This window comes from Genypterus blacodes, unplaced genomic scaffold, assembly GCF_046128005.1.
Source record: "Genypterus blacodes isolate CSIRO-AG114 ecotype Tasmania unplaced genomic scaffold, CSIRO-AGI_Gbla_v1 ptg000309l_1, whole genome shotgun sequence".
NCBI classification, from domain to species: Eukaryota; Metazoa; Chordata; class Actinopteri; order Ophidiiformes; family Ophidiidae; genus Genypterus; species Genypterus blacodes.
The window spans coordinates 102,501-117,500 of record NW_027467098.1 but is presented as its reverse complement, the minus strand read 5'-3'; the positions used below and the strand labels follow the sequence as shown (position 1 = coordinate 117,500).

General features: G+C 50.0%; 2 protein-coding genes across 5 annotated transcripts in view; one reads left to right on the top strand and one right to left on the bottom strand.

Annotated features, from left to right (window-relative positions):
• The first annotated feature begins 11,615 nt into the window (after nt 1-11,615).
• LOC142988272 (hyaluronidase-1) lies at nt 11,616-14,718 on the top strand. The gene is made up of 6 exons (XM_076137393.1): nt 11,616-12,224; nt 12,862-13,110; nt 13,246-13,392; nt 13,477-13,563; nt 13,710-13,880; nt 14,338-14,718. The coding sequence occupies exons 1-6, from the start codon at nt 11,616-11,618 to the stop codon at nt 14,716-14,718; spliced, it is 1,644 nt and encodes a 547-aa protein (XP_075993508.1).
• A 153-nt stretch (nt 14,719-14,871) lies between these two features.
• borcs6 (BLOC-1 related complex subunit 6) overlaps nt 14,872-15,000 on the bottom strand; it is a 5,012-nt gene continuing 4,883 nt past the window's right edge. For all 4 annotated transcript variants that reach the window (XR_012960576.1, XM_076137405.1, XM_076137407.1 and 1 more), the window contains one exon: nt 14,872-15,000. This exon is cut by the window's right edge. The gene's annotated coding sequence lies outside the window, so the exon portion shown is untranslated.

Genomic DNA, 15,000 nt, shown 5'->3' with positions numbered 1-15,000 from the left:
TGTTACGTCCAACATCAAACGCTCATTGTCAGTTGAGAGAGAGAGAGAGAGAGAGAGAGGGAGAGAGGGAGAGAGGGAAAGGAAGAGAGGTAGAGACAAAGAAGAGACAGAGAGAGAATGAGAAAGAAGAGAGAGAGAGAGAAGAGAGAGAGAGAGGGGAACAGGCAGCCAGAAGAGAATAAGAAGGAGCAGAAAATAGACAATCAGGAATCAGGGTGATTGACAGAGTGATGGGAGGGGGGAGGGGGGGGCGGGGGGGGCGGGGGTCTGGGGATGAAACCAGTCTCAGAGATCATTTGACAGGAGATGAAAAAACGGCACTGATGAGGAGAGAAAGGGCGCAGATGAGCAGGCGGAGGAGCTGAGCGGCGAGATGATGAGACGAGAGTGAGACGGGAGGAGGAAGAGACGTGAGTACCTGTGGCGTCTCTCTGCCGGAGCATGATGCCACGGCGCTGCAATAAAACCAGCAGAGGCGGCGTGGGATGTTTGGAATCCCCAGATTTAACCTCCTATTTATAACGGCGAGGCTTTGTGTTTTTTACGGCGTTTGGGCTTTGATGAAGTTTGAGGTTTTAGTGAGAGAGAGAGAGAGAGAGAGAGAGAGAGAGAGAGAGAGAGAGAGAGAGAGAGAGAGAGAGAACACAGAGACGAGACGCACCAAAGCAAACACACAGCCAAACCTCCCGTCAGGAAAGTTCCACCTCCCTTTGCCAACAAGTGGAATCGCTCCAGCTGAGAAACAAGCTAATTAAATTGGCGTCGCGACATTTGACACCTGAGCGCCGTCTCACTAACGATCACAGGTTCACATCCCTCCACTTCTTCCATCTGCACAGACGCCACGTGCCGCATTTCATCAGGAGGAAATCATTACCACAGTCATTTTCAGTCATTACACTAATTGGGCCGTGATGAAACTAAATGTGTACGGCGGTGAAACGGGGAGAAGGAGAACGAGGAAGAAATGGAGAAACTTCCAGAGGAGCAACATCACCAACACAGAAGAAGAAGAATAAGAAGAATAAGAAGAAGAAGAAGAAGAAGAAGAAGAAGAAGAAGAAGAAGAAGAAGAAGAAGAAGAAGAAGATGAGATTGAGGTCCACAAAAATCCATTCAGCTTCTATAATAAGATTTCAAAGATCCACCCTCATCAATCTGAAGATGAGTCGGCCTCTAAATGTGAGGAACATCGACGTGTTCAGCCTGCAGACGCACAAAGAACTACACAACACTTCACACAATTCAATCAAAGGCCAGCTGAGGTCAGGCGTCTGTGCTTAGGCTGAATGTTGCTTCACCTGAATGTGCTGACTGAGTGCTGAACCTCACAGTGTCTCCAGCTGAGCCTCTCTCATCTCTTATCTTCAGTCCTCTGCAAACATCAAGAGTTCCAACTTCTCCTCTTCACGATCTTGATGATCCTGATCTTATCCAGTCACATCTGCTCCAGATGATCAGACTCAGTTTGAGATGTTTGTGTTGATTTGTCTCAGAATGTTACTTTGTGTGTTTTGGATGAACATCTCAAACATCTATGATGAGAGAAGAAGACGGCTCCTCTCACTACAGACCAACCTGCTGACAAACACCAACCAACCAACATGGGTGAAAACATACAAGTAAAAGTAGCAACATGTCAGAGCTACAACACACACACACACACACACACTAACACACGGGACCAAAACCTGCTCAGAGCCCAGAATGCTGTTCACCTTTTACCAACCAAGTTCATCTGAGTGAAGAGGACATCAAGAGAGAGAGAGAGAGAGAGAGAGAGAGAGAGAGAGAGAGAGAGAGAGAGAGGAGGAAGAGAACAGCAGGGGAAGAAGTAGGGAGCAAGAGAGGAGGAGGAGGAGGAGAGGTGGGCAAGTAAAGGAGTCACGGTCGTCTCCATGGCAAAGCAGTGGTAGTCATGGTTACCCACAGAGCCCGGGTCAGCGGCTCCAGGAATGTGCGTGCTGTTTGCACACACACACACAAACTGACCATTATTTTCTCCCCTACTGTCATGTGTGTGTGTCTGTGTGTCTGTGTGTGTGTGTGTGTGTGTGTGTGTGTGTGTGTGTGATGACAGATGAGTGCCGTTGTTAGAGTCACCACAGGGTGTGAATGTCTCCACTTTAGGAGCTCAGAAGTGTGTGTTTTTCATGTGTGCAAGAGAGAGAGAGAGAAAGTGTGTTTGTGTGTGTGTGTGTGTGTGTGTGTGTGTGTGTGTGTGTGTGTGTGTTCGTCTGTTAGATTTCAGACTCAGAGGACACAAATGTATGATTTTGCATCAAAGTGTGCCTGTGTGCTTTATATATATATGTGTGTGTGTGTGTGTGTGTGTGTGTATGTGTGTGTGTGTGTGTGTTTAATGCGGCCAGGAACCAACCCGCTGCTGGCGTCAGGATCGAGAAAACATCAAAATGCTCCAGCGGGCGACGGTTCATCACACAGACACACACCGATACACACACACACACACACGCTAGCCCGAGCACAAAATCTGAAGTTCAAGCAAGAAATTCACTCACCCAGTTTGATTTTCTGCCATCTTTCCACAATTTGCAGGTTTTGCTGCTCACACTCACACACACACACGTCACCATGGCAATCTAACGTGACTGAACCTGAATGCAGCTCCACATACATGAAGCCTGCGTGTGTCTCCTCTCCACAGCTCACCTGAGAGGCTGACAGAGAGGAGACCTCACCTCTACCATCTGTGCTTCATCTCTACGGTAACAAGTGCCCTGACCCTTGAGCAAAGCCGACCTATTCTAAAGGTTCCCTGAAAGGTCATGACTTCACAGATGTCATCGGCAGAGTCGGCCAGGTTTCCCCGGTCCTGGATCGTCTTCAGATCTGAGGGTTTGTGAAGGTCAGAGACTAAAGCTGCTGCCTGTCACAGCTCTGATCAGGCTCAGCACTCAGGCTCAGCGTCGTACCTCCACAGTCCTTGAGTTGTTTGTGTCCCGCAGGAGGACGATCCAGCTCCTCGTGAACTTGACCTCTCTCCATCTTGACCCGGGTCCCGGGCCAACACGCGACGCAGCGGCCCCACACGTGACCCTTGACCTTTGTGACATCATCCATCATCAGACTCAGTCCCTTGTGTGTGTGAGTGAAAGGCCTTTGAGAGGAGGTGAATGGACCTCCCACTCCAGGCCCCTCCTCTCCATTCAGGCCTGATGGAGGGTCCGGTTGCCGTGTCGGACCCCCATCTGTGAATACGTTGGGCTCCTCTGCTTGATCGACACTGAGGAGCAGTCAATGCATCAACGGGGACGTCCACAGTCCTGAAACGTCCCGCCTGTCTCATGATGCCACCTCAGGCTCTTTCAATTAGATTTTAGACAAGAACTCAAAACTAATGTCACTGGTGGCGCCACCATGGCCCCCCTGCCCCCCCTGGCCCCCCTGTCCCCCCTGCCCCCCTGCCCCCCTGCCCCCTTCATCACTCTGCTGGGGTTTGTGTCGCCCGTCTGCTCTCTCACATTGTAACGTACATCATGAAAGACGTCCACATTCTTTGAGATAAAAGGCAAATCAGGAACTTAATCCAAATGTTAGCAGTGACGCCAAGATGACTCGACCTCGGGCCCCATCAGGTCCAAACCACCCAGAACCACCGCAACACACAGGGCAACACACAGGTCAACACACAGGTCAACACACAGGTCAACACAGACATTGTGACGGCGTTACAAATTGAAATAACTTAAGATAAAGCAGCTGTAGCAGATCAGGATGAAGTGTTCTGTCTGTCTGTCTGTCTGTCTCTCTGTCTGCCTGCCTGCCTGCCTGCCTGCCTGCCTGCTAGTAGTAGTGTAGTGTAGTAGTAGGCAGTCTGGTAGTCAGAGATTCCAACAGTTTGGCAGGAAAAACCTCTCAGAGGGAAAAACAAACGTTACAAACAGCGACCTTGTAATCTAAATGCAACTGGTGTGTTTTGTTTTCCCTTAAGTGTCCTCACACACACACACAGTCACACACACACACACACACACAGCAGCGTGGTTTGTCTTCTAGAGGTAATGAGTCATTTCGGTTCAACAAATCACTTTGAGATGCAGAAGCAGCACAAACACAAACACTTCATTTACAAAGGGTTAAGTTTAAACTGCAAGGACGCAGAATGAGTTTGTTCTGTTTGGTCACAAACATCTGCAGCTGCGTTCAGGTGTGATTGATTGATTGATTAACCAATCGGGTTGTAGAACTGTGCAAGAAACATTCAAGACAGAAACACAAGACAGGAGGAGCGGGATGTTTAACCCTGAGCAGCATAGATCTGAATATGATAGATCTGATCTGAGCAGTACAGATGTGACTGTGTGTCAGGCTGATGCTGAGCGGCTCTGCATGCAAAAAAAAACGATTTAAGCCAAAAAGAATCTGGTTCTGCTTGAACACGTTCAGCCGTTTATAATCTGGATCTGAGCTTTAAGCAGCTGACAGGAAATTATGGAGGATTGAGATTTTTTGGAGTGAATCCAACAGAAACGGAAGCAAGAGGACCGGGAACCTACAAGACTTTAACTAGGACATGGAGTTTGAAAACTCTCCTGTGTGTCTCAGGGTCCTGAGTCTCTCATACACCTGTTGGTCTCTCATAGACCTGTAGGTCTCTCATAGACCTGTAGGTCTCTCATAGACCTGTAGGTCTCTCGTAGACCTGTAGGTCTCTCGTAGACCTGTTGGTCTCTCATAGACCTGTAGGTCTCTCATAGACCTGTAGGTCTCTCATAGACCTGTAGGTCTCTCATAGACCTGTTGGTTGTTGGGCTGACAGACATTTCTGTTGCTTCAAGCTAAAACAATTTCAAACAGGCAGATCAAAGCGTCTCCTCCAGCCTCTCTGCCCCCCCATGGTATCAGAACAGGACTGTAACTGTATCAGTGTTTAGTCCATCCATCCCTTTCCCTCAGCGTGTCCTGGTCCGGGCCACTAGGCTAAGAGAAGGATTCCAGAACATTCAGCGGTTCTTCCCTGGGGATCCCAAAGTGTTCCCACCAGAACAGATTGGACTCAGAAGGCCTCCAGTGTATTCTGGGTCTGCATCGTGGTTTTCCTCTAGGTGGAAATGCCTGGAACTCCCCCTGAAGGAGGCGTCCAGAAGGAATCCTGATGTCTGAACCTCCTCAGCTGGCTCCTTTAGAGGAGAGGAGCCAGGACAGACAGAACCTCACACACTCTTATCTATCGTTTACACTTCAAGGTTGATCTGGGGTTAGGGTTAAAGAGCCGCTCACAGAGTTTCTCCTGAGGCTCTGCCTCCACAGAACCTTTGGCAGCAGACAGGCAGTCCCATCTCCATGGTGATGACCAGGACACCAGCCAGTCAGCTGGCACGCTAACACGAGTACAACCCTGGGCTAAGATGGCTGCCACTAAATACTACAAAGGCCAACGTCTGGGTGCTTCCACTGATTGGCAGACTGAGTGGCAGAGAGCGTTTGGCACCCAGAGCGACTGTTTGTAATGAGAGGATTGCAGCTCTGTGTGGACTCAGGACTCAGTGGGACCGTTAGTGCAACAACGCATCAATGCTGGTGAACATCGCCGCCCCGACATCGCGGTGAGAACGGATCCAAGCAACAGCTGTGGTGTTTATGTGAGAACAAACGGCTTCATCGCTTCGCTCCGGATAAACAGACGGAGACATCTGGCACTGAACATCGTCACCTGTCCATCAAGACGTCCACATCAGCAACACAACCTGTGATCGGTTCATGTGATCGTCTCTGGATGTGGACGGAATCAGACTCTGCTGCTCAAACTCTCTTTAAGGCCGTTGGTTGATGATCTAGACCTCTAACGTGCTGAGCTGCTCTGCTGTCTCACTCTCAGCAGCCTCAGATCAAACCCTTGTTGGTTCTGGTCTTGTGGTGGGTTTTGTCCTCCGGCAGGCAGAGGGAACATCTACAGGGTTTGGAATGTGACCAATGCAAACAGCTGGAGCCACGGAACCCCTGCACAGTGAACCAGGACGTGACTGAGTGACATCACAGGGGACGAGTCCACACCCGCCTGCATGAAGGGGCCACTCCATTTACACACACAGACAGTGACAATGGAGGGACGGACACACAAACAAACACAAACAGACTCCATTACTGTCTCATATCTCTGCTGCCACTGAAACATGATCAACTTTAGCTTTCAAACTTTAGTTTTCTTCCTGAAGCTGAAAGTCCTGTAGCCTTTAGACCCTGTTGTGTTGTTGTGTTGTTGTGTTGTTGTGTAGCTGTGTTTTGGCGTCACAACACATTTGGGCACTGAAGCCAGAAAGCAGCAACACAAATAGCAGCAGGGAAACGAGCCAGGCGGCACTTTAGAGCTCAGAAGGGAGCTGAAGAAGGTTCAGCACACACACACACACACACAGACGGGACGTCCAGATGTCTCAGATGTGGTTGATATCAAAGGTGTGATTGTCCACCTGTTGTGTTGTGTACCTTAACTAGCGTGTTGTGCGTCTTCTCTCCCCTGAGCTCAGCAGAGAGACGCCTTCGTGTCTCTCTGCTCTCTGTTGCTTCTCTTGCCAGCAGCTTTCATTAGAAACTGTTTCCAACATTGTGACAAATCCTGCTAGCAAACAAACAAACACACCTAATCTCCTCGTGTGAACACGGTGTGTGTTGGTGTGTAGAGGCTCAGATCCTCGTCTGCTCTGCCTTCGCTCTATTTCTGTCTGTCACTTCCTCCATTTAGCTCCTCAGCTTGAGTCGGCGTTTTGGCTCGGCGGCTAACGAGGCCGAGCGCCGCCAAACGGGTTTCCAGAGCTCAGCCCGGCCTCTCTCTCCCTTCGGCCCCTTCACCCCCTGCCGGCTCCGCCCCTCTCTCTTTATCTCTGCTGTTCCTGTTTTGCCCCCCGCCGTCCCGCCTTCAAGCCTCCGTTGCGCCCTTGTGCCCCTAAAGAGCAGAAACTGAAGCAGAAAGTGAAGCAAGGCTGAAGCGCTGAGATGGAAACATTTAATCGCATTAAGAGAGAAAGCTTCTCTTTTCATTTGTAAATTCCTTGGACCGACTTTTTTTTCCTCCGCCGTCTTTCCTTATTCAGACACGGCTGCTGATCAACCAAACATCCTATAGGCCTCAACACACACACACACAGTACAGCAACATATAAAGGGAAAACACACACACTAACACACACACACACACACACACACACAGTAACATATAGGAGCAAACACACACACACACACACACACACACACACAGTAACATATAGGAGCAAACACACACACACACACACACACACACACAGGTGAAGAAACAGAACATATAGAAGCTCTCATCAAAGTAAATATCTCATCGTTACTATAGTAACGAGTAGCGTCGCTCCTCTCTCATGTGGCCTCTCTACATGTTGCTCTGTGGCACCGGAGCTTCAGCTTCAAAGCTCTACAGGCCCTTCAGAGCGACTCCTTCTCCTCCTCCTCTTCCTCTCTCCTCTTCATCCTCTCGACTCCTTCACTCTCTCCTCACATCCTCTCCTTCTCTCTCTCATTCCCTCTCTTTCTTTCTTTCTTTCTTTCCTTTTGAAGAGCTCTGTTCCGATTTCGTGCTGCGTCCACATCCGCCTCTATTGTCATTCAGCACACACACACACACACACACACACACACACACACACACACACACACACACACACACATTCCAACCCTACTACCAACAACCCCATCTCTCTGGTCTGCCACCTCCTTCCCTTCAAAACGCACACACACATTCCCCTTCTCCTTTAGACACACACACACACACACACACACACACACACACACAGACACACACACTGCTGCCATGGGGACGAGCGACCTGAAGAGTGTGTTGAGGATTAGCGGAGCAGTTCAAACAGCATCAAGAGCTTTTCTCTCTCTCCCCGTCTGAAAGTTTCCTTAAGACTGCCTCACACACACACACACACACACACACACACACACACACACACACACACACACACACACACACACACACACACACAGTATCACATTAAAGCTGCAGTCATCAATATTTTTTCAATTATGGTTCGCAGCTTTAATTTGAGTTAAATTAAAATTGAACAGAAACTTCTCCGCTCTCTCCCCCCGGCGTCTCGTTGGTTAATGAAGCGTTTGATTTGAAAACGCTGGATCCATTTATTGATTATGAATTATTTATTGGTTCTTACCACAAACTCTATTTGATGTTGGGATCGGCTGAGCTCTTACTATGTGTGTGTGTGTGTGTGTGTGTGTGTGTGTGTGTGTGTGTGTGTGCTGGGGTCCATTGTGCGTACAGTTGAGCGGTTGGCTTCACATTCCTACTGGATTCTGTCACAGTGAAGAACACAATAGAGACGCTTTCAAACTGCAAATCTGTCCAGAGAAGCAACGTCAGCCAGACTGTGTGTGTGTGTGTGCGTGTGTGAGTGTGAGAGGGTGTGTGAGGGTGAGGGTGTGTGCGTGTGTGTGTGTGTGAGGGTGTATGTGTGTGTGTGTGTGTGTGTGTGTGTGTGAGTGTGTGTGTGAGGGTGAGGGTGTGTGCGTGTGTGTGTGTGCATGTGTGTGAGGGTGTGTGTGTGTGTGTGTGTGTGTGTGTGTGTTAGAGGATGTGTGTGTGTGTGTGTGTGTGTGTGTGTGAGAGGGTGTGTGTGAGGGTGTGTGTGTGTGTGTGTGTGTGTGTGTGTGAGTGTGTGTGTGTGTGTGTGTGTGTGTGAGAGGGTGTGTGTGAGTGTGTGTGTGTGTGTGTGTGTATGTGTGTGTGTGTGTGTGTTCCTGCTCTCTCTCCCTCTCTCCATCAGAGGGCGCTCTCATGCAGCCTAATCACTCGTGTGCAATTCCTTGATACTGGCCTCCTAGTTCCTTGTTCCTTATCTATTACCTCCTACATTCCTCCTTACTTGCCTCCTAGCTCCTTATCTGCTTCCTTCACCGCCTGCTTCTCCTCTGGCTTAGGAGATCCTCGTCATCATCATCATCATCAACTTCCTGCTTATCTGTTACCAAGGGAACGTGGTCAGAGCAAAGAGGATGACCCGAGGGTACAGCATGGATATAATCTGACCCCTGCTGTGTGTGTGTGTGTGTGTGTGTGTGTGACCTGATGGTATGGCGGATGACCTGTTGTAATCTGTGCACTCCGCATTTATCCGTCTGATGGACCTTGAAGAGGGCAGAGGACATCAGACAGACAGACAGACAGACAGACAGAGAGGGCAGAGAGGTCAAAATAACGGAGAGGAAAGGGATCAGAGAGAGGGAATAGTAGAGGAAGAGGAGGAGGAGGAGGGAGAGGAAGAGGAAGAGAACAGGTGTGATCCTCCTCAGCTCCGGTGTTTGTTTAGCGGGGGCGGCGGCTTTGCAGCAGAGGATTATGGGATTACGGTCGGGGTTGATGGTCATGTGAGTTGTCGTGGTCGACACATCAGTGACCCTGCTTACCTCCTGAGGGGGCGGGGCTTAGCCTGTCAGACACACACACACACACACACACACACATACTGACACACACACACACAAACACACGCACACATGCACACACATACTGACACACACGCACACACACACACACGCCCACTCACACCTGCTGGCCTGCTTCCTGTCTCAGACGTTCTACACCTCCTCTCCTCTCCTCGTCCTCCCTCCTGCCTTTGCGTCTCACCACATCTTCTCCTCTCTCAACTCTCTTCCTTTTTTCCGTCTCTTCCTCCCTCTCTTTCCCGGATGTCAGCTTCCTGTCTGCTGCCGGCTCCACATCCAGGAGGAATCTTTCATTATTCTGACCCGGAGAGAAACAATGAAGCAGCAGAGAGACGAGTGAGGAAGAGTGAGGAAGAGTGAAGACCAGTGAAGACCAGTGAGGACCAGTGAAGACGAGTCTCAGCTGAGATGTGAGGAGGAGCGAGTCCTCGGTAAGCTCTTCTCTCTCTCTCTGTTATTTATTGTTATTTTACAGCAAAGCTAACTCTTTATACAGAAACGCATTCTTGGTAACAGACATTTTTGGTAACAGTGTTTGCCTTCAGCTCTTCACTCACATCATGATGAAGATGAAGATAACTAACAAACTAAGAAACACAGAGTCACACAAACCTGAGACATGTTCCATTATACGCCTCGTCTCTGATTGGCCAAACACATTCCACTCTTTATCATGCAGAGCTGTGTCTGTTAGATCTGTCCTTTTAGAATATAATGTTTCATTTGTAAAGTCACATGACGGACGACATCGAGTCGAACACACCTGAGCTAAAGCACAGAAATATAGAATCACAACACAGCGCCACCTAGCAGCCATCAGGTCTCGTTTCCTCAGCTCACATCTGAGTTCACCTCCTGATCGCACCTGCGTCTCCTGGGAGAGTCCAGGTACCCACACACACACACACATATAAATATAACCACTCCTGCTACAACGCCTCACTGAGTGCAGACGAAGATGGTGACCTCGGTCACTTCAGACTTCAGACGTAAGCTCGCTGCTTCCTGTTTCCAGGTTTAGAGATCTGAGGGTCTAAATTTATCAGGAGCGCCGCTTCCCTGCCGCCGCCGTTATATTTGTACACAAACTCGAGATGAGGTTTGTGAGAGCAAAGAGATGATGAAGAGGAGATGGAATCAGCCTCACAGCGGGGGGCGGAGCCGAGTCTGTATTGGGTAATTGTCGCAGCGTGGCGTCGCTCGGGTTTAAGCCGCTAAATAAATGAGCCGTGAGACGGAAAACAAACATGTTTTCATCTAAATCATCGCACAAATTGATGAATAAATTTGTTCTCTCATTCTTTGGCTTGAAGGAATTATTGTGATCACTACAAACACGCTGAGTGAAAATATTACAAACGACTTCACAGGCGTTAAACACATCTTCACCCCGAACAACACAACAGAAACACTTTGGTGTTTGATTGTTCTGGTGTGAAACGTCTCTGAGCTGATCGACACACAACAGTCTGTCTTTAAACCAGACGGGCCTCAGCTTAGCTTAGCCTAGCTGCTAGCAGGGTTGATACACTTCTAACAGACACTTTGCCGGTTCCTCTTGATGCGAGTCCAGACTTCAGCCCTTTGTGTTGTGCTCGGTCTCAGCTTCGCCTCTCAGTCCAGTCGACTGTTTCAGTTGGATTCAAATCTGTTTGCAACTTTTTGCTACCAAACAAACAAAGGCTCTCCTTGGCAGAGGTGATTAGGATCAATAAAGTATTGATGGACAGACGAGTGGCTGCTGCTCCTTTTCCCAGACAGAAGAGCAAACACAGGCCGGAGGTTTAGCCTGAGCAGATTAGCTGCTATCATGTTTAGCATTCACCGCGCGCCGTGTGGCCTGGGATTTAATCTGATGACCGGATTACAGCACACGGAATAAAAGAGAACTACACACCCAAACCTCCACCAAGGCTGAACAAGACAGAACATGAGCGACCCTCCTAACTAATATGGAAACTACACACACACACACACACACACACACACAAGTTAAACTTGTTCCACACTCATCCAAACCTCTGAGGGCAATCCCATCGTAAAGTGAAGCACCATGGGAGGTTTCTACACCGATGATGAAGCCGTGACCTTTCCTCTTTTACAGGAACATGATTGGCTGTGAGGGCCCGAGGGGGTGAGACCCGGACCTGCCTGCTCCGATGGCTTGGGCCGAGCCACGATCAAGCCCAGACCTGAACCGGACAAAACCACAACTGAAGCCTGATCATCTCAGGACTCACAGAACCTTTACATCATCAATTCCTAAAGTTCAGCCTCCATCTTTCATACCTCTCTTACTCCTGCTCGCTGCCTTCACCAACCCCGGACGGGCCGGACCCCCTCAGCCAGCCCGCGCCCCCCTCCTGTCCGGGCAGCCTTTCATCATCTTCTGGGGTATCCCGGACTCTTCCTGCTCCGGTCGGCCTGATCCCGGGTCTTTGGGGATGGAGAGGGAGGGTCGTGTAGCGGTGTTCTATGAGGACGCCCTGGGGAACTACCCGTACTTTGTAGACAGGGACACCCCCGTCAACGGGGGGCTGCCGCAGCACACGCGGCTGGAGAACCACCTCCTGAAGACCGGGCAGGACTTGGAGGCAGCATTACCTGCCCCGAGGTATCTGGGTCTGGGGGTCCTGAGCTGGAGGGAGTGGGACCCCCAGTGGACCAGGAACCGCGGGAAACAAACCGTGTACCTGGAAGCTTCCAGAGCCCTGCTGAAGAGCTTCTTCCCTGACTGGACGCCTGAGGAGGTGGAGCGGTGGTCACAGGTAAGGAGAGGAAGGAAACAGGAAGATCAAACTGGAGCAGGTGATTAAGTGGACTTCCAGGTTCGCCGAAATAAAGACCCAGACTGTCTACTGGGTTGCACTGTAGCACCGGGTGATTGGAAGGGATAAGGGGCTATTTACTGTCCTTCCTCAGAGGAAGTCCGTACCCATAGGAATAAAAGCAGGCGCCCCCTGGTGGAGCTACATAGAGCCTTTAGCACGCTCCCCTCACCCAGAGATAGAGCTGCAGGTCTAATCTAGAGCATCTGGTGAGCAGCTGCTGGTGTTCTCTTATATTTACAGATAAACAAACGAGCTGAGGATTCAATAAACGGCACTGAAGCTTGAAGCCTGAATAGAAACGCAGCCGTTTGTCTGTTTTGGTGTAAAATGAAAACTCAGTCTCTAGATAAGAACAGCAAACATTGATTCATTTGTTATGTTTGTGTTTTCTGACATCAAAGAAATTGGATTTGAAAGAAAAAGCTGTTGAAAGTGCAAAGTCCACATTTATGATTCAGGCCAGAGGCAAAGATGAGTGAAAACGAAAATGACAAACTAGACCAGGACCAAAGGTGAAATTGTGTGTGTGTGTGTGTGTGTGTGTGTGTGTGTGTGTGTGCCGATGATGTCACAGGTAGACTTTGAGGCAGCGGCTCAGTCGGTGCTGACAGAGACTCTGCGGGAGGTCAGGAGGTTAAGGCCCAAAGCATTATGGGGAGTCTCTCCTTACCCCAGCTGCTCAAACGGTGACCCCGCCCAAACCTCGTTAGCCAATTACAGCGGCCGGTGTCCCGCTGCAGACACGGCCCTCAACGACCAGCTGCTGTGGCTATGGAAACGATGCTCCGCCCTCTACCCACTCCTCACCCTGCAGAAGCTGCAGGTGGGGAACCAACGCACACACACACACACACACACACACACACACACACACACACACACACACACACACGTATCAGTCTCCATTTCACTTGTTGTAGGGTGAAGCACTTCTAAGGGTTTCTGTTTCTCTGGGCAGGGCGGGACGTCTGGTGCCAGGCTTTATTTGTCCAATCAGATCACAGAAGCACTCCGAATGGCATCACTGGCAGGGAAAGCTTCTGACCTGCCTGTGTTCCCATTGGTCCAGAGCGTCTACGCCTCCACCAACACCTTCCTGTCTCAGGTGAGCCAACAGAAACAAAATTGAGTTCTGGCTTTGGACCAAAGTGTTGGACAAACAAAGCGTCAGCATGTTTCCTGCCTACAGACGGACCTGGTCAGCACCATCGGAGAGAGCGCTGCCATGGGAACAGCGGGAGTTGTTATTTGGGAGAAAAGTGAGACAAAGACGGAGGTAAAGAGCTGAAGAGCCCAACAATCACTGAGCTCATCAAAGGGACGTTCTGCTTCTACAGGATTAATGTTTTGTTGCTTTGTGTGTGTGTGTGTGTGTGTGTGTGTGTGTGTGTGTGTGTGTGTGTGTGTGTGTGTGTGTACCAGAGAGAGTGTCAGGACCTGGCACAGTTCGTCCGTGAGGTTCTGGGTCCGTACTCTGTCAACGTGAGTGCGGCCGCTCGTCTCTGCTCGTCCTCGCTGTGCCAGGGGAGGGGCCGATGCGTCCGGATAAACCCAGAGAGCGCCACCTACCTGCACCTCCCGCCCCCCACCCAGGTGAGCCAGGTCAGGAAGTGACCTCTGACCCTGCGTGCACAAAGTCTGACTGACTGCTGTTTGTTTTTTTAGTTCCTTTATTTTACTTAAAATGTTTATAATGTACAACAGAGCCGGTTTGTGGGTGTGACATTTCTTTGATTATGTTTCTTAGCAACATTCATTTGTTTTAAGGAAAAAGTACAAAACATGCAAAATATCCTCATAATATTGCTTCAGTCGTCTCTGCCGCTCTGTCTCGAGCTGCCAGAGCGTCAGTCGCTCTCCAGCTCTAAGGTGATGGATCAGTCGCAGGGTTGATCATATTGGCTGGCACTGGTTGCTAGGCAGATTGTCTCCATCACCCAGACGAGCCTCCAGTAAAAGCTCTGACAATAATCTAGAACTTTATTGTTAGACCCATCTGCTGGAACCTAAAGTTAGATGACCTCATGTTCTGTTCTGTTTTCTTTCTCAGGAGGTCAAAGCCACGGATCGGCCACAGACAGCTGCCGGACCCGCTGAGCCGGACCCGGCTGAGGTCTGGAAGAAAGACTTCCGGTGCCAGTGGTTCCAGACGTCAGACGGGGACGCGTCAGACCAGCAGACCCCCAAAGACGGAGCCTCGGCCGGGGGAGCAGCAGAGGGAGAGGCTGGAGGGGACGTGGGGACGACGGTGGCTTCCATCACTAAAGATGCCACTGTGACCGAGGAGGGAGGAAGCGACTCACCTGGAACCACGAGTCCAACGCCTTCACTGGAAGAACCAACAGGCTGCGGTACGAATCCCCACGCTGCCCTGAAGCCGACCCCTCTGCTGCTGCTGCTGCTGGCTTTGAGTCTGTGCCTGGACCCTTAACCTAAACTTAACCTAAACATTCAGGACACCAAGCATTAAGCTCACCAAAGTGCCCTTGAGCAAGACACAGGGACTGCCGTGAGAACATTTCTTGGGAAATTATTTGAGTCAAAGCTCTCACACTCACACACACACACACACACACACACACACACACACACACCTTTTGCTTTTGCAGCTCATGTAAATTTATTTGTTATTTCTCATTAAAATATACACTCATGATGCACGGTAGCTAAACCTGTGACCGTTACAGAAAGAGGGCGTTTGTACACGGGAGCT